This window comes from Aquila chrysaetos, chromosome 5, assembly GCF_900496995.4.
Source record: "Aquila chrysaetos chrysaetos chromosome 5, bAquChr1.4, whole genome shotgun sequence".
Taxonomy (NCBI): domain Eukaryota; kingdom Metazoa; phylum Chordata; class Aves; order Accipitriformes; family Accipitridae; genus Aquila; species Aquila chrysaetos.
The window spans coordinates 3,282,692-3,308,263 of record NC_044008.1 but is presented as its reverse complement, the minus strand read 5'-3'; the positions used below and the strand labels follow the sequence as shown (position 1 = coordinate 3,308,263).

The 25,572-nt window shown below is 45.4% G+C and overlaps 1 protein-coding gene across 4 annotated transcripts in view; it reads right to left on the bottom strand.

Moving 5' to 3' along the window:
* The window catches only part of PLXNA4 (plexin A4), a 462,053-nt gene that overhangs the window by 195,918 nt on the left and 240,563 nt on the right, over positions 1-25,572 (bottom strand). Inside the window, exon 5 of one of the 4 annotated variants that reach the window (XM_030015472.2) lies at positions 7,180-7,252. The exons of the other annotated variants lie outside the window; for them this stretch is intronic. Within the exon in view, the coding sequence (XP_029871332.1) occupies positions 7,196-7,252 (57 nt within the window). The 3' untranslated portion in view covers positions 7,180-7,195. Of the gene's footprint in view, positions 1-7,179; positions 7,253-25,572 lie in introns of those variants that run through there. 4 annotated transcript variants of the gene reach the window in all.

The window sequence follows — 25,572 nt, the reverse complement described above, 5'->3', positions numbered from 1 at the left end:
AATAAAACAAAAAAGCATAAAAAATCAAATTATCAATTCCTACCTCAAAATAACTGTTCTAACAACTTGCTGCTTAACAGGTGTCTGTACACACATGCCAACACCCAAACATGTGCATGCACACAGATACTCAAACTCCTATCCCCTCCAGGTCTCTTTCTGCGCCAGTCTTCTGGTCAAACACACTTCAGCCATCATCAGTTTCATCTTTCCTCATCTACATCAACATTCTTCCCTGTTTCCATGATCCTTAGAGGATCATTACAGGCTTTTGTACCTTTTCTCTAGTTTCCTCTTCAAAGACAATCCTTTCATTCCCACTCCACTGTCATAGAAGATCTCAAGACTTTTGACAAAGAAGAAAGACAAATTTTATTGCAATTAATCTCATCCCTCTCCAAGACGACCTCCTTTTCCCTCCCTATCCACTGGCACATGACCTGGCAGAGTTGGCAGGACCAGAGCAGTATGTGATGCTGCAGATCAGCACCGAACCCTGCCTGCCCTCCAGTTTACCTGATCATTGCATGAAATTAATATGGTTGTCACAGGAAGAACAAAATGCATCACTACATCAAGGGAACACTGTAAAAATCAGACATTCAGTTCTTGTTGGAAAATCTTCTTTACCTTTTTGTGGGAAAATCAGTAGAACTTACAAATGATCTATCCATCCACACAGATATATTAGGAAACTACTATTCACCCCCAAATAAGTCTCTTTGCTGAGCATATAACCACCTGAGGATACATGGTAGTTTGCAATAATCTTATAAATCCTTATCATTATTCATCTCCTGGTGCCATGAAAGTACATAAGACAAATTACCATTAAAAAATCTTAATGAGAACTTTATTTGGAAGAACATGGATCATTTCAAAGTATGACCTGTCAATCCAAGGGTGCAAGGGATGAAAACTGGATCAAAATTACAGAGCAAAACTGCTCAGTGGGCAAAGGAAATAATGCCAAAAACTGGGAGAAGGTTGCAGCTGTGCAGGAGTAGAAGTTAGCAGAAAAGCTGGTAGTAAACAATTTTTCCCTTGTTATGTCTGCAGTCCTCAATAAAGGAATAAATTTATTGACTGGACTCAAACTGAAATTCAGGTATTTCTGTTGTTTTTTCCCTCCCCTTACCAAAATGATATTAAAACAAACAATGAGCATGGTTCAAGTGATCTGCAAAGAAAAAAATAATTTCATTTTAGTCTCCTGCAAGGAAGGGAAAGAAATGAACAGCTATGGTATATATTAGAAAGGAGAAAGACAGCACCCCTTTAACTAATAGTTTGCAAGATAAAATATGCATCCAAGATGCAGGAAAATGCCTTTAGAGGGTGGTCGTTCTCCAAAGTGGTGAAAACCCACAAAAACATACACTCTTCCTTTCCAATCTGACTAACAGACTCCTTCAACTAGACCAACTTTGCTTTGTCCGGGATTTTGTCTTTCCAGAATACAACAAAGATGATCTTCACTGCTTCCCAAGGAGAGCAGAAAAAGGTAGTTTCTGCAAAGGCAAAAAAATCCCTTTTCACCCAAAGACTAGAGCTGATGATTTGCATGCTGGAAGTGGAATGAAAGAGTATTGCAAACTGGACAGGGTTTCTGCTCTTGATTTGTCAAAGTTAGCTCTTTTCCATATTTGGGAGTCCCAAGGGACACATGCAGCAGCAGCAAAGCAAACGCTGAGCCCATGCAGGCCTGAAATCCATCTAATTAGTTCACGTTTTCAGCCTGCTAATGGTGCTCTCCAAGCTGAATCACAAGCTGGCTTTCCCAGCAACGAGGCTTTCCGAGGCAACTGCTCTCTGCTCTTGCTGTCCTTAGTTGGGAGAAACACCGGACAGCCCATTTAAAGAAGTGACAAACTGTTCCTGGACAAATTTGTCCTGGTTACCTAAGTTGAGTTCAGACAGAAGACAAATTAGTTCATATTTATCTGTTCATGCTGCTTGTCAGACCATCATTCCCACTCTCCTTAGCTGGAGAGTGTTACCCTGTCCTCCATATAATCACACCAAACGAAGAGTCATGGGTAGACTGTACCCCATCGGGATAAGGAGAAATGTGAAAATAATTGATCATAGAATTATGGGGCTTGCCCAGGAAAATGTGAAACATCAGCAGGTCTAAGAAGAATGCATCCAGCTGCCCTTGCTTCAGAAATACTTATGCAATGACTTGCTTTTGTTGTCTTGGAGCTGGACACTCAGCAGCAATGTCCACCTGGCCCTTTTCTTCTCCATGCTACAAACACACACTTACAGGCAGAGAGAAACACAAACATGGACATGCAGTTGTGGATAAAATTCAGTGGGTGAAATGCCAATGTCTACATGTAAGCAAGCCATCTAGGCTCCCTTCTTGGACAGCAGAGAGACACAGCTACTTCTGGGGAAGGATTAGTCTAATCCTCGTATAGACACCTAAGTAAGTGAGATGGGTCACAGAACAAAAATAACTGTCTCTCTCCATTGACTGTCAGTGGAGTCTCAGGTAACAAGTCAGATGGAGATGTCTCCGTGGTAGACATAGGTTAGTTGAGTATTGCTTGTTATGTCTCAGTTTCCTGGGAGCTCTTTCCATGCAAGCGCAGGACATCAGAAGAACACCAAAGCCTGAGATTTGCTGAGCACTGCCAAAATTCCACAGGTGAGTTTTACTCAGGGGTTTGAAGGACCGCGACTGTTTTAGCTCTATTTCTATTCTACCTATGGAGCCTGGGGATCCAGTTAAAGAGGCGAAGCCATTAAAATTACAGGCATTTTAATTCTGTTCTAAGCAATTATATAAGCTCTATCTGCTTGTAGAGAAAGCCTCCCTGTGTCAGAGCTAATATTAATTTTAAATCTCCAACCTTTTCAAATTAATGTGAAACTGTAAGTTTCCACATTCTTTGATTAAACATTCTGCTGTGTAATGACTACTTTATTATTTCCCCCCTCCAAATTACTGATTGTTGTCTTACATTACAGCCTCATCGGTACTTATTAAATTAACAAGACTGTGAAACACTTAATGAATCAAAACTCATCAAGTGTTTCCAAAGTTAATAACTAATCTAAAGATTTTTTTTTTTAGACTATATCAGCATGTGAAATTTATACATTCCCCACACAATCGCTGAAGTTCAGATGGTCCTAATCTCATGAAAGATTTATTACCGCATAGCTCAGTGATTTATTCAACGTTTGCTGAAGCAACATGTAGCATGTGTGGAAAAGGGAGGAGTGTCTTTATTATTATTTAATTTCTAAGGCTTATTCCAAGTTCTCAGGACCCCTCTGTGTGTGTGTCTGCAGACTCTCACCAAAGAGCAAATCTGCAGTTATAAATTGGAAGTGGAAACTGGGGTGCACAAAGGATGGCCTAAATCCAGAGAAAAGTGACTGTACAAGGACAGGGACAAAATAACAGAAAAATCACTACGCCATGTTCCAAAACATAAGATCAAAAGCAAAAGAGTTTTTTCAGGATTATGAAAAAGCAGACAAGCCTTCCCATCAGATATTAGGAGGAAAATTAATAGATATAGGGAGGATATGCACTGTAGATTGTCGGAAAGGGTATGGAGGTACAGCATGTAACCCAGCAAGAACCAGTACGACAGCATCCTTAGCCCCAGTAAATCCATTCCTGGACAGGCAGTACCATGCTTTACAACAGCCATACCCTAATCCAAAAGGCCCCGAGCACGCCTGAAAGCAACTGTTGTGCCCAAAAAACACCAGCATGATGGCGGTGATAGAGAGACAAATGCCTTTGGAGGTAGGGCAGGGTGAAGACCTGTGCAGGTGCATGAGCACCCACCAGCCCACGGGACCCCACGTCCTTGTGACACGAGCACAGCGACGACTCCCGGGCTCAGAAAACACAATTACATCCTCCCCGCGTGAACGGCTGAGTGCAGGTGGACCTCTGGCCAACGCTGAGGAAGCAGAAGGAGGGTACGCATGTGCGCCCACCGCCATGGTGCATGGCATGGAGGGGTTGTCACTGGGACAGCCAAGGAGATAAGAGACGGATAAAATAAGACCCTCTGTGGTTGGGGGATAAGCAAAACTAAATAATTTCCAAGCTCTCTGCTGCAGCATGTGATCAACGCTGCCCGTTGCGACATCTTGGCAACCATGAAGTCTTTTGAGAGCAATCCACAGAGCAGAACCTGCTCCAGGTGAATAGCTTGGTGAAGAGAAAGCAGAGGTTTTCCAGTGGATTTAGTAACTCCGGTAGAGATGTCTCAAGGTGAGCAGAGCACAGGGAAATGCCCTTCCTGCTCACCTGCACCCCCCTTGACAGAGCCAGCACCGCTGCACAAGCCTGGGAGAGGGGCTGGCTCTTAGTTGGGCAGAGGATGGGAGTTACCAAAAGGTGAGAGGGAAGAGGCAGTGAAAAAAAGGCAAGGGGAAGAGCCAGAGAGCTGGCAGGACGACCATGGCAGCACCGTCTCAAGCCCCAGCTTCCAGCATCACAGCAGACCCAGGTGCTCAGCTGCCCATATGGAGTCTTGTGCAACTCGAACAGGATTTATGCTCCGTCCATATAAATTGCATCTCTCTGCCAAGAGTGTGATAAATGTACCCTACAAAGCTCCCTCAGGCCCCACTACCCTTTCCCCCCTGCCCTGCACCATCTCTGTTCTCAGCTACCTCGGGGCAGCTGGATTTGTGATTACCCACTCCAACACCCCATCAATCTTGGGCTCCCTTTTACACGTGTAGGAAGAGATATCTTTCTGTAATGACACTGCTGTAAAACACGGAGCCTGAAGTACAGCCTTGTTCAGAAAGAGCTCACAAGCAGCTAGCAGGGCTGTGATGAGAGACCAATGACCAAGCCGAGAGAAGAAATGCAACCCAGCCATATGGGGCTGGATGACAAAACCCGTCAGGCGTATACGGAAAAGGAAAAATTCATCCGCAATTTATGCCGCAGCAGCTGAGACCCCAGAGTGGCCTTTTAACTGGATTTTACACCAATTCTCTATGATGCATTGTGAGGAGAGAGACAGGCGCAGAAGGGCCTTGGCTCAGCCCCGGGGGCAATTGTGGAGGAAAATGCAATTACGTCTGGCTGCTGAACTTGCCCTTGCCTTCCCCTGGCTGTATATGCTGTGCTCTCACCTGGGAAAACTCACATGCAAAAGAAAGAAATTGGAATAAATGGCACTGCCATTGCCATCAGTGACCCTGTGCCCCTGCTCCCCATTCCCTGGAAAAATTTTCACGCCATCCCAAGCACAGTGTGATTGCAGTCAGGGGACACAGACCTTGGCCCAACCCTCACCACCCACCGCACCTTTCCTCATCTCACAGAAGACTCTTGTCCCACCCTTTGGTGGACCCCAGAGACATTCAAAACCGGTTTCTCCATAGACTGCACTGGATTTCCACCCTTCCACTTCTACTTCTCCTCTACAGCCTGTCTGCTCTCTGTTGCAATGTGTTCCCAGGCTCAGAGAGGGGCTGCAGGAGGTGATCCCACACCCAGGTGTTCATCAAGGTGTGGGGGGATGAACATCATCTGGCCAGAGTGTCGTAAGAGCCCCCAACGATGAAGGACAACACAGAACAGGGGGAAGATGAATCCCTTATGACAATTCACCTGGCCAGGCTTCCTCCCATAAGAGAAAGGACCTACCTTAGGAGGTGACTGGGACTAAGCTCATCCATCCCCAGGACCTCGCCATGTCTGCAGCACACACTCCTCTTAGTTGGCCATGAAAACTCCCCCTGCCTCTTCTCCCTCTTCATCACAATGGTAATTGTGTTATTTTCCTCATAGCAGAGATGAGTTAATTAATTCATGCATGTGACATGAATTAATATTATCACCTTCCCTAGTCCAGTTACACTTATCCATCCAGAGCATTCACTTGTCTTGAAACACCAAGATCTGGACTGAAACAGGGACAAACTGGAGTTAAGCTACATCTCAATCATTTATTTCTATCTGCTTACAGATTTCTAAAAAAGAGCAAAGTCCTCACATGTCTGGTGCTGTATAGTTTTATCTAACCATGCCATTTGGTGATTTTCTTAAGGTCATAAAGGAAGTGTCTTGTCTGCTTTTCTGGCATAGTGTCCCACTGCTGGTGGGATGTAAAACCAGATGTCCTGACCCCCACGGTTGTGTCTCACCCCAGAGATGAGACCCCTTCAAACCTAAAGCTATCACAGTGAGGGATGAGGAGGAATTTGGATGTGGAGCCCGCCAAAGAGGCAATTTCAAGCCAGAGACCACATGGAGCCCTCCAAAATACCCCAACCTGCCAGCAGTGTCAAGTAGTCCATAAATTATCCCTGAAGCCTTCTGGTTTTAATCAGTCCCACTCCCTGATTACTCTTAGAACGTGACTCCAGGCCCCAACATGGAGTATTTATCTTGCATTAATTAGATTAGAAAAGCAGGGGTATTCAATACACTGACTAATCAAGTCAAGGGATCAATACGGCATGTGGCAGAGCCTTACACTGTCCTCACTCTGCAAGATGACAAGTAATGAATTAGTTCTGGAAGGTGCCCAAAATAACACTTTGTGACCTAACAGAGGGGAAACATGAACTTTCATCCATTTCCCCACTGGAGAAGAAAGAGATGGTGCCAGCATGCATATACCAGTATGTACACACCATTCCTGCAAGGCAGAACTGGGGAGGATGAGTAATAAAACACAACTCCAGGTCATTGGCCAATATGGAAGGGTATATTGGACTTCAGGAGCATTAATAACAGCAAACCAAGGTGCAATGTCATTGCACCCTGCTGAACCTGCTCCTGCTGTTTCAGCTCGCTGTCCCACACATGTTGCTACTGTGAACAAGCCTCCTTGGAGGTGACTGCATTTTAACCTGTCTGCAATCTAAATTGCGTGCATTGTGGTCACACTTTGGCAAAAGGCACAAGGTCAGTTTGGATGGCTTATAAATAACATCTTCAGACAGAGTTACCTAAACCTTGATGCAGCAAGTCTAGGTCTTGTTGCCAGTGGGGATTTCCTATGATCTTTGGTGCTCTGTGCTTTAGTTATTGGGCCATGACACTACTGAGTTATTTTATGAGTAGTGAAGAAAAAAAAAAAAAAGAAGAAAAGAAAAAAAGGCTTAGCAGCAGCCATCAGTAGATGATGAAAATGCAGGCTGCTCTGTTTCAGGCAATGATGACTTACCCATGGAGGAATGGGCTTACTGATCATTTCGGGTCATTGTTTATTATGTTACAGGGCTGAAGGGGGGAGGAAGTCCTAGCCTGAAAGACAGAAACACAGAGAAAGGTGACCCTGAGTTCACATCAGCATTAAACTGGGGGTGAGAGTCTGTCTGGTGAAGCCCTGTGGGCTACTCAGGACTTATAAGAACAGTCTGCAGAGCTGTTTCCAACCACAAGCTATCCTCTGACCAGGATGAGTAGAGAGGATCCCCTGAGTTACAAACACAGCTTTACTGTGAAAGACTGTCCAAGCAACCTTTTAACCTCCTTCTCTCCTCTTCTCCCCTCCAGAGCTTTCCTCATTGTTAGAAAATGAGTTGTTACAAAGCCACCTACTGTTGCTAAACCAGTAGCTGCTCTCTTGTTATAATGCCTCTGATGATCTAGATCATATTACATTGTCCTCTTAGGTAGAGGGATGGTCCTTCTTTATTTATGGCAACAATCACCTGAGGATGGAGAGCACTCATCTGATGTTGTCTTGTGTTTCTGCACGTGCTCTCTACTTGTGGGTTTCACCAGCTCTTGTAATTAGTCCAACACAACTTCCTAACCCAGACCACCCATTTTACCAACCAAGCCAATGCCCCTAACCTAACCAAGAGATTACCCTTAGAAGGGAAATGCATGTGAGGGTGAAGACTCTGCCACCTCCCTTGGTAAGATGGGGAGACAGTTTGTTCCCCACACCAGTAATCGTGCACTCAGTGTCTGGAGGGATGCGGAATTTCTGAGTAGTTAGGGTCTTTGTAAAGTAATCAGTTTAATTCCTCCTGTTCCAAGCATTTGTCTTACATGAATCCTGAACAAATGGGCTCCATTAAGGGAAGGCACAAGAGCAAGACAAGCAGTATGACAAGCCACCTCTGTCTTCCCAGCAGCCGTCTCCTCCATCCCCCAGGTTGGAGCTCCATCCCCAGACCTTCAGCACTCGTCCTGCAGAGCGGAGGTGCTCCCTTCTCCCACTCATCCGTCACACACCAAAGTTGTGCAGCGCTTCTGCAGATTGGGCTTCTACTCCAGTTAATTTTCCCTCTCCCTGTGCAGCCTGAAGCAGTTGGAGCCTGCACTGAGATGTAATGATCTCCTGATTTTGTTCTTGTGAGTCAGCCTCTGCTCAGTACAAACCTCTGAGCTAATCCCAGCATGAACAGCTGTTTCTGGCAAAATGAGGGACAACAGGCAGACAAAGCTGCTCTGGGTGTTTGTTTCCTTCTTCTTCAGGAGCTAAATCTTCCCAGTTAAAGTTCTTGAGGATGTCCATTAAGTTTATTGAGCTTGCAGGAGGTCTCAACTACAGCTCACTGTTTCGTGCTCAGCTGTTTAGATCAATGCAGCAAACATTTAACAATTTAACAACCTGGTGGGAGGGGAGAGGCGAGGAATGTGGTTGCAATTAGAAGGGTGGGTTTTTTTCAGGAGTTATAATTAAACAGCGAATGCTCTGCAACTGGAAACATGCTGAATGTCAGAAAAGCAATTGCAATAGGTACAGTTATTCCAGGCTCTGTCCCTGCTTGCCTTTAGGAGGGAGGTGGAGGTGGTAGGTCCAGTTATTGCAGTCCCAAGAGCTGGTTTCCCATTTTGGCTGAGGTGTGAAGCTCAGATCCCATTTGATGACTACCTCTTCTCTCCCGTGGTACCTGGGAGATGAGATGACCTCTGTGCCCATCACACTCTGAATGTGGTTCACTGAAGCCCTACATCCCTCACCTGACCTTGGGTGGTGGGCGAGACATGAGCCCCAACCTCTCACAGCACTCCTTCCAAGCATGGTTTCCTTGCTAAAGACATGAGCCTGCTTCCATTGGCTTCCATGAGAACAGCTTATCAGAAAAAGCTAGATTACCATGATTTGGTGTGCCCAGGGATTTACAGGCATTGAGAAAGAAGGTGCTCTTACTGGAGCTCCTTCACAAACACCATTTCCCTTTACTAACTGTGTGGATCACGTTAGTATACAGGGCTACAGATGAGATGAAAACCCAACAGCTGACATGTTCTTTACAGCCTGCCTAATGAAAAGACTTCTCCTGGTCTGTTCTCAACCTACAGCCTTGGGGAGGAGACACTGAAGAGGTGAGTGATGTGCCCAAAATCCCCAGCAAGTGCACGCCTAAGGCAGAAATCTCTGGTGCCTCGATCCCCTCTCCTGTCTGCTCTTCCCTGTCAAATTCCCTGAAAAGCAGAAGAAATGCAGACTTTGAGATGAAAGGGATGACGAGGACCATGCACTTGCCAGGGTCACTTCATGGTGTAGCCTTCTAACTCACTCTGTTGTTACTTCATCTTTCCTTCCTGGGAGCAGCTGATTTATCTTTATTATCCTCCTCTGTTGTCACTGTCATTAAATTTTGTTGAGCCAAGAGACTCCACTGTGTGCTTTAGTAATTCGATCAGAAAGGAGGGGAAGCGGAGCTGAGGTAATAGGCAGCGTGAAAGAGGTCAGGAGAAGCAGTTGTGGCACATTAAGGGAAATACAGATCCAGGCTCACTTGGAAATGGTAATCACATAGAGCGTGCCTGAGCAACTGGCAGCAATAATCTAGAGCAACAGTGACCCAGAGCCCAGTTTGTTCCCTTCTTTTTTCATTTCCCCTAGCTTAGTCTCATCTCCCTAAGACCTGATCTTGCAGGGATGTCACATACCAGGCTTGTTTCTGAGGTTTTGGCCTGTCTTTACCAATGCAAACCAGCTGCCGGAATTAGCAAGGGAAGAGCTCAGGCATTGCTCTTCCTAACTCACTGTTTTACATGAGCCTCTGCATGAATCTGTGGGTTGTTTCATTTAAGCATCAGCCATTGAACAAGCCCAGTGGCAAAGTAATCATTTATCTGTGCTATTTTATTTATATGGCAAGAGTCCCCTGCTGAGAGAAGAATCCCACTGTGTTGTGCCCTGCTGCAGACAAGTAGTAAAAGACATTTTGGTCCAAGTCTAAATGGATAAGAGCAGCAGAAAATGCAGGGAGAAAGGAGCTTCAAGGCACTGGAGATGAAATTCATTGATCTCCTAGAGATCAGAGTAACAAAGAGAAAAAATAGAAATTATTTACCTTGGGGGTCAGCAGCAAAGACCTGCTTCTTAAAGGCTAGGCCAGCACCCTGGTTGCTAATGCATTTATACTTGCACTACATCTCCTGCCCCTGTGTGTAAATCAGGCACCTGTGACTCATCCCACTGAGGACCGTGGGACCGTGTCCATGACCAAGTCCCACCATCAGGCAGGAACTTCACCAGGATGCAAACACCAATATTGCAACAGCCTTATCAGCACTGACATGGGTAGGGCTTCATGAAGACAGCAAAAAGCCACCCTTAGCTATGGCCACGTGGATCAGAGCCTTACAGATTAAACCACGTAACACAGAGCAAGATGTTAGCACATAGGTAACCTTAGCTCCTCAACAGTTACAAAGAGATGGGAAGATAACCCTGAATGTCACTTTTTTGGTACTTCTAAGACATACCCTCAAGAGAGATACACAGATTCATTCTTTTTTTCCTTTCCTTCGTTTTTTTTCCTAGTGCCTTATTATGCTGTGTAGCATAATGCCAGTTGTGCTCGTTTGGGCTGGGGTAGAGTTAATTTTCTTCCCAGTAGCTGGTATGGGGCTGTGTTTTGGATTTGTGCTGGAAACAGTGTTGATAACCCAGGGATGTTTTCATTCCTGCTGAGCAGTGCTTACCCAGAGCCAAGGGCTTTTCTGCTTCTCACCCCACCAGCGAGGAGGCTGGGGGGGCACAAGGAGTTGGGAGGGGACACAGCCGGGACAGCTGACCCCAACTGACCCAAGGGATATCCCAGACCATGGGACGTCATGCTCAGCATATAACGCTGGGGGAAGAAGAAGAAGGAAGGGGGGACATTCGGAGTGATGGCATTTGTCTTCCCAAGTCACCGTCAGGCGTGCTGGAGCCCTGCTGTCCTGGAGATGGCTGAACACCTGCCTGCCCATGGGAAGTGGGGAATGAATTCCTTGCTTTGCTTTGCTTGCACGTGCAGCTTTTGCTTTCCCTATTAAACTGTCTTTCTCTCAACCCATGAGTTTTCTCACTTTTACCCTTCCAATTCTCTTCCCCATCCCACCGTGGGGGGAGTGAGCGAGCAGCTGCATGGGGCTGAGTTGGTGGCTGGGGTTAAACCACAACACCAGTATAGTTATGTGTCTTGTGCTGAGAGACATACATGTACATACAGCACCCGCCAACCCATACACTCACCTGCATGTGCACGGTAAGCAAAACTATAATGTGTTAATTATATGAACACACAAAACCATATTATTACGGCCAACTACATAAAACCGACACGTGTTTACACTGTATGCATATGAATATACAAAGAGGACAGAGTTCATCTGGTGTATTTTAAATGCCTTTTTAGGATGAAAAGAAAAGCTCCCCAGGAACTCTGCTGACCACCAGTGACCAGTCCTATTCTGAAGAGAGGTGTCATGAATCCATCATTTGTGTTGCATTATAAAGGGAGCCTGCACATCTAAACCAGAGGGTGAGATCTTGTTTTTACACACATGCAGAAAGCATGTACACATAGAAAGAAACTGAGTCTCTTTTATCCTGTTTCTTGACTTCACATACACATGCTCTCACAGGTATGCATATACACACAGAGAGACTTCATGGATTCCCTGAAAAACATACAGAAATAATAAGAAATAATATAGGGAAGATGTCCAGGATCCCACGTGCTGACTCGGCCAGCTAAGGTCCAGCATGCAGCATAGTAAACAGCAATTTCATTGAAATAAATTATTTATTAGTTTTTTGAGGTTTTTTTCCTTGAAGCTCATAAAGGCAACAATGAAAAATTACTCCAGAATTTATTCATTCTGCATGCTGGGAGAAACATTGTGTGTCTGTGTATATATGCAGATATAAAGCAGACCATGCTGTGTTCTTATATTTTTACGAACAGACTGCAGGTTTATATGCACCGCAGAAATAAGCAGAACACTGTAAAAATTAAAGGAGCGGTACAGAAATCCAGTATCTTTGTGGGCACATAAAAAGACAGAGGTATAGTTTGCTTTGGATACTATAGATGGCTGTTCACTTTCTGCTTAACTAGGCTGAAGCTGATCTTTGCCAGATGATCACTTCTATACCTTCAGGCACTGAGATACTTGGGTCACTGCCCTGGACTGACACAGAAAATGAATATACGTTGTGTTAGGGCTGTCCTGCAAGGTCTCTATGCACTCAGCTTCCGTGAAGACCCCTAGATGCTCTTAATTTTTTACTGCAGTTTCCCGTCTGGCCACAATCCTAATCCTGCCCAAAGGCTTCCAGTGGTCCTATGCTAACTGGTAGCAACACCACGCTGGATATGCCAAAATCTCCACTGCTTTGAAGTTATTTTGCTTTTTTACTGCTCTCTTGCAGTTCTTTGTTATTCCATTCAAAGGCTATGCCCAGCCTTTCCATTGTACTTCTACCAAGGCTTGACAGCACCCTTGAGGTTTCAGTCATGATGATACATGTAGACAGATAATCTGCATTTTCTTTTTCTTCAGCCAATAATCGAACTAGAAGTCCATCCTCCACTGTTTCTAAATCCTTAGCACTTGATCTGGGGCTCTGTATAAAGTTTATCTTCATGCTATGTAGAAGAACGACTTTATACATTGAAGTACAACTCCAGGGTTCAACAGATCATCCTCCAACATCTATGGATCAGCAGAGGTTCTCTCGTAACACAGTCAGTTCTTTGCAAACCCTTTCCTAATATCAGACATTTTTCTGGCTGCCCTGAAATTCAGCATAAAACTAGTCACTGGGCTTTTAGATATATTACACCATGCATTTTCTACCATGATAACACAGACATATCTATGGTGGAGAGCACAGACCTGTCCCAGGTGAACAACAGCTGCTGAATCATGTGCAGTTGCACTGCTCAGAAGGTTAGAGGAGTATGTAAATAGACCAGGAGATGAACGAAACTTTTGGAGGAGTGTCCTGATCTCTTCTGCAATTTGTCCATAACAACCAAACCAGGAGCTTCCACACCTCAGCTCATCCAGTGAGCCATTTCCACAAATTCCTTGTATCTATATGTGCTTGATGCACTCCCAGAAATAGCCCCACAAATGTCCTTGAAGGACTTTGCCATGGATCACTGATTTTTCTAATTCCTCTGGAGTTCTTCATCAGCACTTTTGCCTCTGGGATCCCCAGCCACATTTCCTACAGCAGTGATGTGGGTTTGGATTTTTGGAGACTCTGAAGTGAGGGCTAAAATACTGTAGCTAGCTTTAATTACTGGAGGATTAGCAGTAGTCATCCTGACACTCCTCGATGTCTGAGCCATGCTACTAATTCCAGGTGGGTCATCTCATAGTCTGGGGTCTGTGTCCCTGGAAGCTGCGTGATCTGTCATTCACCTCCTTTATGGAGTGGCTGGGAGCTCTATGCAGAACAGAATAGGGTGACAAGAAAATCTCAATTGCTGTAAGAAAAGTACAGCATGAGTTTGCTGGAGTATTCAGTCCAAGCCCTAAGACTTAAAGCTGAAGAAGTGATATTATTATGTGACTTCTTAGAATCCATTTCTGGTCATTCTTCGGATAGCAGTCCCCAAAATGAGCTCTGTTCAGCCCACCTCAGATGCACAGAGCAACGACCTAGGCAAGAAGGCTGGGGACAGAGAGATGAAGGGAGTGGAAACTGCTGCCCTCTCCCATGGGGGTGAGAACTATTTCCTTGGGAGAAAATTTATATACTGCCCAGCAGCAGCAGGCCACAGGCTGATTCTGGGCCAGAATGACTGGAACAATTGACAACAACCTGGTCTCTGCTTTGGGTGGGAGTCTTGGACAAACATCTGAGGATGCTCCTTGGTGGCAGAGCAGCCAGAGTCCCAAGCATTGTTGAAAGGATCACAGGGACACTCGGAGCAAAAAAGAGCATGGATGCTGGACACAAGCCAAGATCCCTTAGCTGTGGTATAGAGGACACCTGAAGTAAGAATCATCTTCGTTCACAGACAGTGCAAATACCTCCCTACAAACGAGCTGCCTGGACTCCCTTTATAAGTGCTGCAGTGATGTAGCTACTGCTGAGGATAGTTCATGCTATCCTAAAGTTAAACCTGCAGAAAGCCAAGTGTATTTCACCCTGAAAGGGCCAATTTCTCTCTCCCACCAACAGCAGGTGTCTGGATGCTTTACCTAGATGCAGACAAACACGCTGCTACAGTAAGTGAAGATGGATACCACCACTTCTGCCTAAATGAGTCTACTCTACCCACAGGTCATTAGCAAACGAGGCCCCCATTCCAGAAGGATGGATGCATTACCAGGAAGCCTCGGTGTCCCAGCCGCTCTGTCAGCTGGGTACCGGCAGTGATGGCTGCACTGCACTCAGCCTTCTTCCCAGCCAGTGGTGGGAACGAGAAGCAAGGAGAAAGAGGAAACCTTTCCTCTTGGATAGTATCTTCCATTAATGTGGCTTGAAGCTCTTTACAAACAACAACTGTGGGCTCCTACACTTGTTGGGCCATGGAGCTTCCCTCCTTCCAAGGGAGATAAGGTGAGAATCAAAGAGGACCTTGGAAATCTGAGTGTTGCATGGGCATTTTACAGTGAACATGTCCCTTGTGATATACATATGACACAGAGAAATTAATTTTGTGAGCTTGACCCTGGTGGCCTGTGCATTGCTGAGCGAGGGTAGGAACCACCATGATGTTGTTTGCAGAAGGTCACGCAAGAAACCTTCAGTAGCTGCTACTGCAGTCCATGAACTAAGGGATGTTGTTTAACACCGTTTGTTATCATGAGAGGTTAGTTCAGCCCACATTTCACATCTTGGGAGCCAAGGCATGCAGGGGTAAGTGTTTTACCCAACTTGCCCTAGAACATGAGTGGCTCAGCAGGGAGTCAGACTCAGAAGAGTGAACCTCCACAACTTCCTCCCTCTTGGATGGTTTGGATGGTGACAACTTTAGGCCAAGGTTGAAAATGCTGCCTGCTGCCCTCTTGGCAGGGAATTCACAGCTGCTGGTCTGCTGTGCTCCCCTCTCATTGATAAAAGGTCTCCCTTCTCAGAGACCTTCCAGAGAGCTAAGTGCTTGAGGCATGCCCCTGGTGTGTTTGCAGCTTTGCCCCAATAGTTTTATGGTTATTGGCTATTGCTCCAGCTTTCTCAAAGGAAGCCAGTGTTAAAATAGCTTTCTATATTCCTTGAGTACCTTCCGTCATCCCTTGGCAGCAGTCATCCCTTCACGTCCTCTCAGTGATGTTACTGGCATCAAGCACAGGGCCCCAACCAATCCCAGCTCTCTGATGCACTTAATTAAAGCAGAATCGCTCAATAATTCTGTTGTGCTTTCCTGGGCATCTGGTCATTCACCTCTCATGTGCACAGGCAATTAATTTCTAGGTTGTCAGTACAAAGGGATTGAAACAAGAATATTAATTCCAGCCCAGCGGGAGGAAAGAAGGAAGTTTTTGCTGGTGTGTGAGTCCACCTGCAGGGCTCTGCCCCTGGACGCTGAGTGCCCGCGATGCCTAAAGGCCTCCCAGAGAGTTGAAAGTTGGAAGGGAGGGAAGGTTTTTGAGATAAAACAGTTCCCCCCTCCTGCCCAATTCCATTAATATTGTGGATAAATTAATAACCATGTTCCTGCCTGGAAACCTCATCAAAATTAGTGGCCCAGGGTGCTACATAAAAATAAATGCCAGACCCTGCTGCAAGGAGCTGTATGTGGCCGTTAGTGACTTATGCAGAATCACACAGAGACCATGTAGAAACCTCAACGCCGAAACTCCTGATTCATGGGCTAGGGCATTTTCATTAGTTTATCCCCTTTCTCACAACCTTAAAAAAAAAAAAAAAAAAAAGAAAGGCAGTACAGAATCATCATTTTCCCCTGGCATTTATTGAAATGTCATTTGAACGAGACCAAACAATGCTTTATGTTCCTTTGGGTAACTGATATGGACAAAAGTCCATAAGAACAGGAAAATTGCAACTCTGATCTAGTTAATGGATATTAGAGGCACAAAATGCTTTCAAATGCACACAATCATTTTTATCTGCTAATTGAGGGGGTGAAAGCTTCTTTCTAGGAAATATGGTAATATATATTGATCAGAAAAATGAAGCTTCTATACCAAACCCTGAGCATGATGCAAGGTTAAGGGATTTTAATTAATGAAAAAGCTTTTTTATGAAATGGTGCCACCACTCAAGGAAAGTATACACTATGACCTCCAGTTAAGTGGAGACACCTTTTAAATACAACACAGCTCATACGAGCATCACTCACTCCCTTTCTTGGCCAGATAAATATTGGAACAGACCTGCTGCCAGACCAGGCTGTCCTATTCTGCCCTGCTTGGGTGGTGGGTATCCACTGCTGAGGTGACCACCACAAAAATCTCAATCACAGATATGGATGTCTTTCAGGCATGCCACAGATCTGTGAAGGCATCAACCAGAAGTCTAAGCATCTGGGTGGAACAAGATCAGCTCTGGGGAGTGAAGATCCACAAGGGATCCACAAGATGCATCCAAAGAGCACGTCTCAAACAGCTCATGCTATCGACTGTATATTAGCACCAGACTAAGAACAGAAGGTGAGGAGTGTAAGACCACGTGCACATATGCAAGTAGCAAGGTGCAGCAGGAGCAGACCTGGAGGTATAAAGGAGCTGGGGACCCAGTGTGCACACTGCATGTGTTTCCAATGCACGCGGTGCATATGTGTCAGGAGGGTTACTTCAAGCTATACCCAGGTTTGTCCCCTGGACTGAACACGTATTAGCAATGGCTGTGGTCCTGGAGCGTATCTGCTGGTTTAATCTGTTCAAAAAGAGTTTGGGTCATGCAGTCTAAGCCATTGTGAGATGAAAAGAAAAGCCAGTAAGTAGGGACAGCTGGGAGATTTGTTACAGAACTTCACTCCTGATTTGAGTAAATTTAAAACAGCAATGCAGATGTACCCACAAGTCCTGTGCCTTTTACTCCTGAAAACTATTCCTTTGTATTTAAGTCCAGACTCCTACAGTTATCCAACGTCCAAGATGCCATTGAAATTAAAGGCTTCTACCTCTCCTTGTGCACCCGGATTTATTTTCTAACTCTTATAAGCACAAACAGAAATATAAATTAGCTCTTTCTATCACTTATTTTGAAATCTGCCCAACTTGCCTTGCAAATGGAAATATAATGAATTTCAACTTCAATCAGAAACAAGTGCTTTAATTGTTCAGTATATTAGTGCTACATTGTTTACAGGATTATTCTTTTTTAGGAGGCACAGTCAGCTTAGACTCAGTCCCAAATGGATGGTAAACTGGCAAAATCTAACCTGCAGCAGTGTTTTTGTTACCTGAAAGGTAATATATTTACTTTCACCCCACCAGGATTCTTCTGCATCTGAGACCTGTACAGGACAGATGCTAAATTGCCTAAGATGGCAGAATTATCATACCACAGGGGCAGAACAGAGACTTTGCTGCAGGATTTAACCGGTTAGCTTGAGTACAGCAAGGCATCTACACGTGTGTCTTCTGTTAACAATATATGGCTACAGCCCTACCCAAAATCTAACTTCGAGCTTCTTTACCTAGCAGGACAGACCAGATCCACTCAAGTCAGCTCGTGATGGAGTAACAAGATTGTTCTGCCATAATCACCAGTGGGAAAAAGAACAACACTTGTCATGCAAAATTGCAGATAAGTTTGCATTTGTTGCGATGTTTCTGCTGCATTCGTCACTGGTGGTATCTGAGCACCTAAGTTTTGGCTGTACAAATTCCCTAGCAGAGTCCTGGAAAGCCAAATGGAAAAGGATTGCTCTACGCTGAAAGTAATTACACCCAGGGTCAGGTACAAGGCTCAGATGTGCTGCTGAGTTGAGAGGGGTGCACCCAGCAGAAAGTCTCGTTAAGGCAGTGAGAAGTAGACACCACTTAACGACCCTCCAAAGGGAACATTTCCTTCTAATCGCATGTTTTTTTCTTGCTTCTGATACTGTGCAATGAGTTTGGGAGAAGCCAGCAGAGTCCAATGGAAATTCAGAGAAAAGCAACATTACCCACTGAAACTTCAGACAAATATCGACTTCTCCACAAAAGGCTTAGTCAGACGCCCTCAGAGAGTCAATATTTGGTGGGGAGCATTAAAATTTCACAGGCCCTTGGCCAAGGTGACTTTCTACAAGTAGGACTGATCTCTCTCACAGCAAACCTGCCCACCAAGCCTGCCATGTGTGTGCAGAGGCGGTCCAGTTTTCAGGAACCCCTGGTCTTCTCCTGACTGACAGCAAAGCAACATTCATCTGTCTTTTGCTCTGCTAGAGATGAAAATCTTCCTGCCTGGGGGATGTGTCTAAGTAACAAGTCCAAGGTCCCAATAAATCCATAGCAAAGGTGGAAAAGAAAGGGCAAGTCCAGACACTATGATGATGGGCACTTCATAAATACAGCCGAGCGGTTAGAGAGATTGGTAGGTAGATTGCTGGCATTTTAGCCCATGAACACAGGCTCTGTAAAGACTGGACTCACTTCCAGCTGCAGTAAAAGGGAGATTTCATGCTCCGTGGGAATTGTCAGTCCCCAAAAGCTTTCAGAGGCTCATGACTGCATTTCCTGTGCATTATATCCCATTATGCAGATACCTTAGAGTAAATGTAAATCACATCAAGACTAATTGTAAAGGGCTTTTGGTTGTGAGAAGTAAAGTGCTTTGAGATGGCTTCTGACAGTCCAACGGCCATGTGTCTTCACCCTCTTCCCCTCTCACTCCTCACCCTGCCTCCACTCATCCACACGCGTGATGTCCTGAGCTCTCATAGACAAGGCCAGCAGGGCTCCCTGGGTTAATTAAATCAGCCTCGTTTGCTGTCTGGATCTCAAGTGACAAATGCATTTCCAACCTTGCCCCTTTTGAGGGAAGGGTGGTTTGTGAAGCATGACGGTGGCTCAGGACTCCCGGAGTCTGTGCTCATACGTCTCACCCAGATGAAGGCATCACAGCCCAGTGATTTGGTTTTCCCCCTTCTTGTTCACTGGGACAGAAAGCACCAGCACTGTAATAGTGCAGTAAGCACATTTTCACTCCATTTTAAAGACTCCTGCTTTCCTGCTTCCCTTCACGGACTGTCATGGGGAAATAAGATGTCAGGAGACGCTTGGGAAGACTGAAAGGGACAGTTCCCCTCCTCCCAACTCAGGCTGTGAATGCGAGGCTAATTTTATTAGCCCAGGCACTCCATTATCCAAATAGCCCCTCGCCAGCCTCCCGATGCATTTGCAGATGCATTAGTGTAATGGTACTCTGCACTGCCAAACACATGCTGCCTTCCACCCCAGATGTGCTCCCCAGGCAGATAAGGTGACTCTTGTGTTTTTGTATATATATAAGTATAAAAGTATATACTGGAGCATCCAAAGATGTCAGCAACTTCAGAAGATTTTGCGCACACAGAGGGGTAACAGAACAAGGCTCATGTTTTGTAACACCCTTTGAGGTCCTACATAAGCATGGATATATATTTACAAAATGCTGCATGTTGGTTCATCATGTGACAGTTAGGCTATACGCTTAATCATTTGTGAATGCTTACAGCTAGACAAAAATAAGCCTGATTCCCTGCTTTCTGTCTTCTGTACTTTGAGGTTTGCAGAAATCTGTCTAACCCATGCGGGTGGTGACTTTCTGACGTTAGCGCAATGCTGACTCTTCTTTTAAGCTGGAGGAGGAGGGATGTAACTCGGAGGAGTGCCAGGCAATGTCTGCGTGACATGGCTTTCCTCTTGCCCTATGACCTGGCATGAACATTACAGCAGATGCGTGCAGTAGATCCAGGTTTTCTGTGTGCTCTATATATGATGAACTCGTGCATCATCCTTCCAGTCACCCACATCATCTCACAACAAACCTGTTGCACGGTGGGGGGAAGATGCAACAGGGCTCCTGCCACTAGAGCAACTCATTCACCTGCAGCCTGCTCCGAGTCCAACCCAAAAGAGAGGGCAGTTAGTTAGGAAAATGCTGTAGCCTTTTATGAAATCTTTTAAGAAATTACTAAGGAGCAAATAAATGACTACATCTGGTCTGTGTTGCACATCACCATTCTCGCAGCCAACAGGAGAAAGAGCAGCATCCCAGGCTAAGAGCAAATCACAGAGCCAGAACAAATAGTTTTTTCCCCACAAATGGAGCACTAAATTCAGGGTGACTTTTCACTTGGCAAAATAAAAAAAATACAGTTAATATCTTGGAGAGGCAGGATGGCAGAAAAAAATAACAAATGAGAGCAAAAAAAGAATAAAATTGTCCCATTGAAATGCACAGGATATTTCCAGGGACCTGACCCAGCTGAATAAGAAAATTTCATCCGCCCAGTAAAGAAGCTTGCTATTTTTCTAGGACCCTGGGGCAAAACTATCGATGCTAAAACCTACAAATAGTCCCTCTGCTCTAAGAAAAAATGATTCAAAACTGCAGTTCTTTATCACGTGTGAATTCTCCTTCCTTCTCCTAAACAGTTGCATGAGGAAGCAAAGAAAGAAACACACAAACTCAAACAGATACATCAAATAGAAATACTTCAGTATTTAAAAGATATTTTTGCACCACAACCATTACTGCTGTTTCTCTCAGTAGAAAGAATAACACCCCAAAGCTGTCTGAGCACTGAAGACAGGGGCAAGAAGTCAGGGCAAACTGTTGGTTGTGTAAACTTTGAGCTACAATTAGCAGTAGGTGGATTGATCGTCAGTTCAAAAAGAAAGTCTAGAAGAGAGAAAGGGGGGCTGTTTGGCTTGTGTGGAGCAGGGAGAGCCTACGATATTTGCCACAAGCACTTTTATCTGTTTAGCTATGAAAATTAATGAAAATAAATGATCGGAAGGTAATAAATGGATCTGCAGCTACTCTCACGAAGGAATGCTGATACACTGTTTACACATCTAATGTTTGTTTTGAGACTCTGCAATCTCTGCAGGATGCTTCAGTGCATATGGTGTTGTCACTGTATTTCTTTTTCCTTTTTAATTTATTGATCCAGGATATAAAATTGTCCCTGAAGCCCTGCCTTGATTTTCGGAGGTTCCCTTTGCTGTGAGGAGGTGGTGCACCTCAAGCAAACCACTTCTGAAGGAGCTTGGATGCACAGAGGTGGGTGAACTTCTGGCACCTAAAGAGCTGCAGGAGACACCCGTGGGTTGTGAAACCCAGGGACCCCCCACTGACATGTTGTTTTGCACTGCATTAGCAAACGGAGAGCCTTCACAGTGTGATAGCTGCAACAGGGTGATATCCTCCAAGGCTGTGCCCACCTTATCAAATAAAACATGCCAAGGACCCTTCTAAAGCCTTGCTGGCAAATAGCAGAGTGTCTACATCCCTAAATTTCCTTTTCTTCCCTTTTTTTCTGAAGACGTGGTTGATGTGTCCCTACTGCCCCAGGGAGCAGTCCTGCCCATGGTATTCCCCGAGCCCTGCCTCGGCACTGCCCAGGGGAGGGCTGCCTGGCACAGGGTAAACCCCCGGCAGGAACTGTGCTGATAATTACATGGTGCTGCTGGTGGTGTTCAGTGTTTGCGGCTGTGCTGGCCCTGTTCACCTGGTGATTTCGGCATAGCCCAGGAGATCAACACATGGAGGTGAGCAAGGGACAGCCTCCTCCACTGATGGGTTGTGAAAACATCACAGCTGACCTTCCCAGCCCCTCCTGGACCTCTTACCGCACGGACGTGTCTTGCATCATGCAAACGTGAGGTCCTTGTGGTCGGCCATGTGCTTGAGGTGGCTAACAAGCAGCTATCCCCAAAGCACAGACAGACACCTCCAGGGACACCCGTGCATCCACAGACAGCCTTAACCGGAGGATGCTGCCAGCTCAGCGACCCCACTGTACACAGCAAGTCTGCTCCAGTGGGCTGTGTGGGCTTTCTCCAAACATGTACCCACACTTCTCCTCTGCTGCACCTGTTCATAGGATAGACATCAGCTCTTAATCAGTATTTAGTATGTTTAATTAGGAGTACAAGCTAAAAAACACTAAATGCTCAAGCTGACAGCTTGCAATACCTCCTGTCCTGTGTAGTAGTACAGAGGCTTTGAACCTACCTACACAAATCACATAATGCTGTGTTTGTACTACTTTGTAAAGTTGTATCTATGCTGGTAAATTTAATGTGCCCTGCGTTACTCTCTGGTCCTAAGGCCAGTGAGTATAGAATAGCAGATGTACACATCGTTAAACTCTCTTAGCCTGCAAATGGAGCAGCTGCAACCAAACTGCCTCTCAGAAACAGCCACTGGCCATGGTCATCCCTGAACCGTGTCCAAGACTGTCTGGGAGGCAGCTCGCCAGCCCCACGGTGAGGATGTGCCAAGTGCCATCACACCAATTTAATGGACGAGACAATCCACCTCCAGTGCCTGGTCATGCTCCCTAGTACTGGTACAGGTATAACCTAAAGTCCACGTGGCTACCAGTTCACTGCTTGCAGGAGCAAGGAAAGCCATGATTAAAAGACAAAACCACAGCAGCAAGAGCAGATGAAAGTAATCCCTCCTCCATTCCCAGGCCATTCCTGGTCCTATGTCACAGAGTACCGTCCTCCAAGGTGTGCAAACAAGTGTTCCTGAGGTTCTGCTGTGAACCAGGGCAGTAAATTAGCCACCTTTAAGCACAAACCAAACCAAGAAATTAATTTTAAATGTTTTCTTTTTTCAACTGTCATCAGTCTAGAAGCACAAATGCAAGACGTGGGAAGGGATATCACAGATCCATATTGACACAGGAGATAAGGTATCATCTACCCACAACCTGAAAGACGATGTTCTCCCAAACAGGGCCCATACTTGCCTCCTTGGTGGGGCACAAACTGCTGAATTTTTCGGATGAGGATCACAGAAGGTGTTTTTCTCTTTGCAAGCACACGGTTAAGATGGACTGTGCAGAGATTAGGTGGATTTTCCCAAAGGTGTGAGCTCAACCTTGGGAAAGTGCTGAGTATAGGGATAAGTAATTAGTGATGGATAGCATGTTCACCAAGTCCATTAGCTGGAAAGAAAAGCAAACCTGCAGCATTCTCAGCTGGAAAGAAAAGCAAATCTACAACATGCTTCACATTCCTTCCCTGCATTTTCCTGCCTCCCGAGAGCATCCCGACGACCCCCTCGCAGCCCGCCCTGCCTCCTGTCAGGGGGCTCCCCTCAGCGCAGCTTCGCGTCTCATTGGGGACTGGCATTTCCAATCAATTAGACATGTCACTGCTGAATTTCTCTGCTAATTACTGGAGTTTATTATGCCTAAAGCCAGGTTAAAAGCAGAATTCCCGAGGTCAAATGGGGTCACCCAGACAATCAGTTCCACATTTTCCATTGCAAAAGAGACCCCCACAATCAGTCACTGCCAAGTGGTTTGTAATGACCAACCTGCCAGTTAATGGCCTGAGGTGAAAGTCTCGGGGATAGATAATGCTCTTGGAGAGAGAGAGGAAAAAAAAAGAAAAAAAAGAAGTGAAGCAGCAAAGAAAAGGCCACTTCAGAAGCCATTATAGCACAGACGTGTGAAGCCACAACCCTTTCTTGGTGTTTTAGTGTGGAAGAAGGGTTTCATTTCCACATCAAGCAGCTCACGGAGAGCAAGAAAAGCCTTCCTTTGCACTAGTTTCTGGGTCTGACCCAGCTGCCAAATGCCCTTTGGTGTCAATGGTGTCGTCTGAGGCCACGAAGAAAGCAAAGGTGCTCAGGGGTAAGGACTGATAGGCTACAACCCACCAGTTGCTCAAAAGTGTGCCATGAGCTCTGCTACCTGCTTCTTCACGCTTCCTTGCCTAGTAATAGATACGGTGGTTGTAAGAGGGTTGCAAGCCAAGGAGAGCCTGGGAAGGCTGTTCTTGAAAAACAAGAGCACACAGCTCCCTTCAGAAGGAAAAGAAAAACATCTCCCCATCTGTTTTGGAGACGAAAGGATTTTCAAATCTCTCTTGGCTCATTTCGACACTGCATCCTGTGGGTGAAAGACATCCTGTCCCTTACCAGCATTTCACTCGGAGCCGGCTGTAGCAGAGCATGAAACACTTCAGCCCAGACAGAGCACACGGGGAGGCTTAAAGTGCTCAGTGTTTGCAGTAGCAGCTGCCTGAAGAGCCTTGCCTAAATGTCAACACTGTTTTCAGAAACGGTTATAGGGAATGCAAAAATAGCAATCAGGGAGTTACGTACCTCTTCTCCATCCAACGGCTGGCAGATGAGTTTATATCATGAGGAAGCCAAAAGAGGATCCCTCTAACTGCTGGCCCTGAAAACTCTCTATAAAAGATAACACTACACAGGCTTCCCTTCCCAGGGTTAAAGGCTTCAGGATGACCAGTGATGAGGAGGAAAAACAGACTCCCATGCCTCCTCCTACAGCTAGAGAGGTGCCTCAGAGCCCTGACAGTCCACACTGTCAAATTCTTCCTGATGTCTTGCATGGGTTAGGCTGTCCGAATTGCAGTCTCTCAAACAATGTCCAGGAATGGCTGGGGTTTATTCCCTACACAGTCTGGATGGAATTTCCCTCTTTTGGGAGAGTAAGAGAGCTGAGATCTACAGGCCCAGGCCACACTGCAGCACCTGGTCTCAGTGCCAGAGACTGTTCCCTGGTTTATTGTATTTATTAGTATAGCTGCTGGGAAAAAAGGATACTTTGTCCTGATGGAGGCTAGGTCAGTGCAAACATCTGCCTGTCTCCTTTACGCCAGTGCTCTGTGAATCCAACGTTAATTATGTGAATCATCCTGGAGTTGATACTCCATCAAAACACATTCCTGATGTGATGCTTGGAAGAAACACATGGGTTGCCTTTGCTCTTTGGGGCAGAAACTACTGACACGTAAACTTCAAAAGTGCTTGGAAGATTCTTTCCAGGGAAAGCTTCCCAAATGACGTCATGGAAGCAGGGATCTTGTACAAACACTGTCTTTCATCCTCAAGAAATCCAAAGGGCTTTACAAGTTCATAAATACATCACAAAGACATCCATGGATCCAAACCTACAGCGTGGTGTAGGCCAAGCCTACACTAACAAACAAAAATACAGATATACCCTATACAACAGAGTATTGACCAAGTGCTGAGTTTGCTGGTTCAAAATTTCTTTCTAAAGGAAAAAAAACAAAGCAAGACAAACTCAAGGATTCCCATTACTTCCTCATCCAGTTAGGAAATAAAACAAGAAAATAATTATCAGGGTAGTTGAGTACACTTGTCTCCAATCACAAACTAGAATATCACAAAAACTGAAAAAAACCCCAAACAAACCCTGAAAAAAATGGAAAAAAAATTAACGTCACAGGACAACTTTAAAGTTCTTTTTTAATAG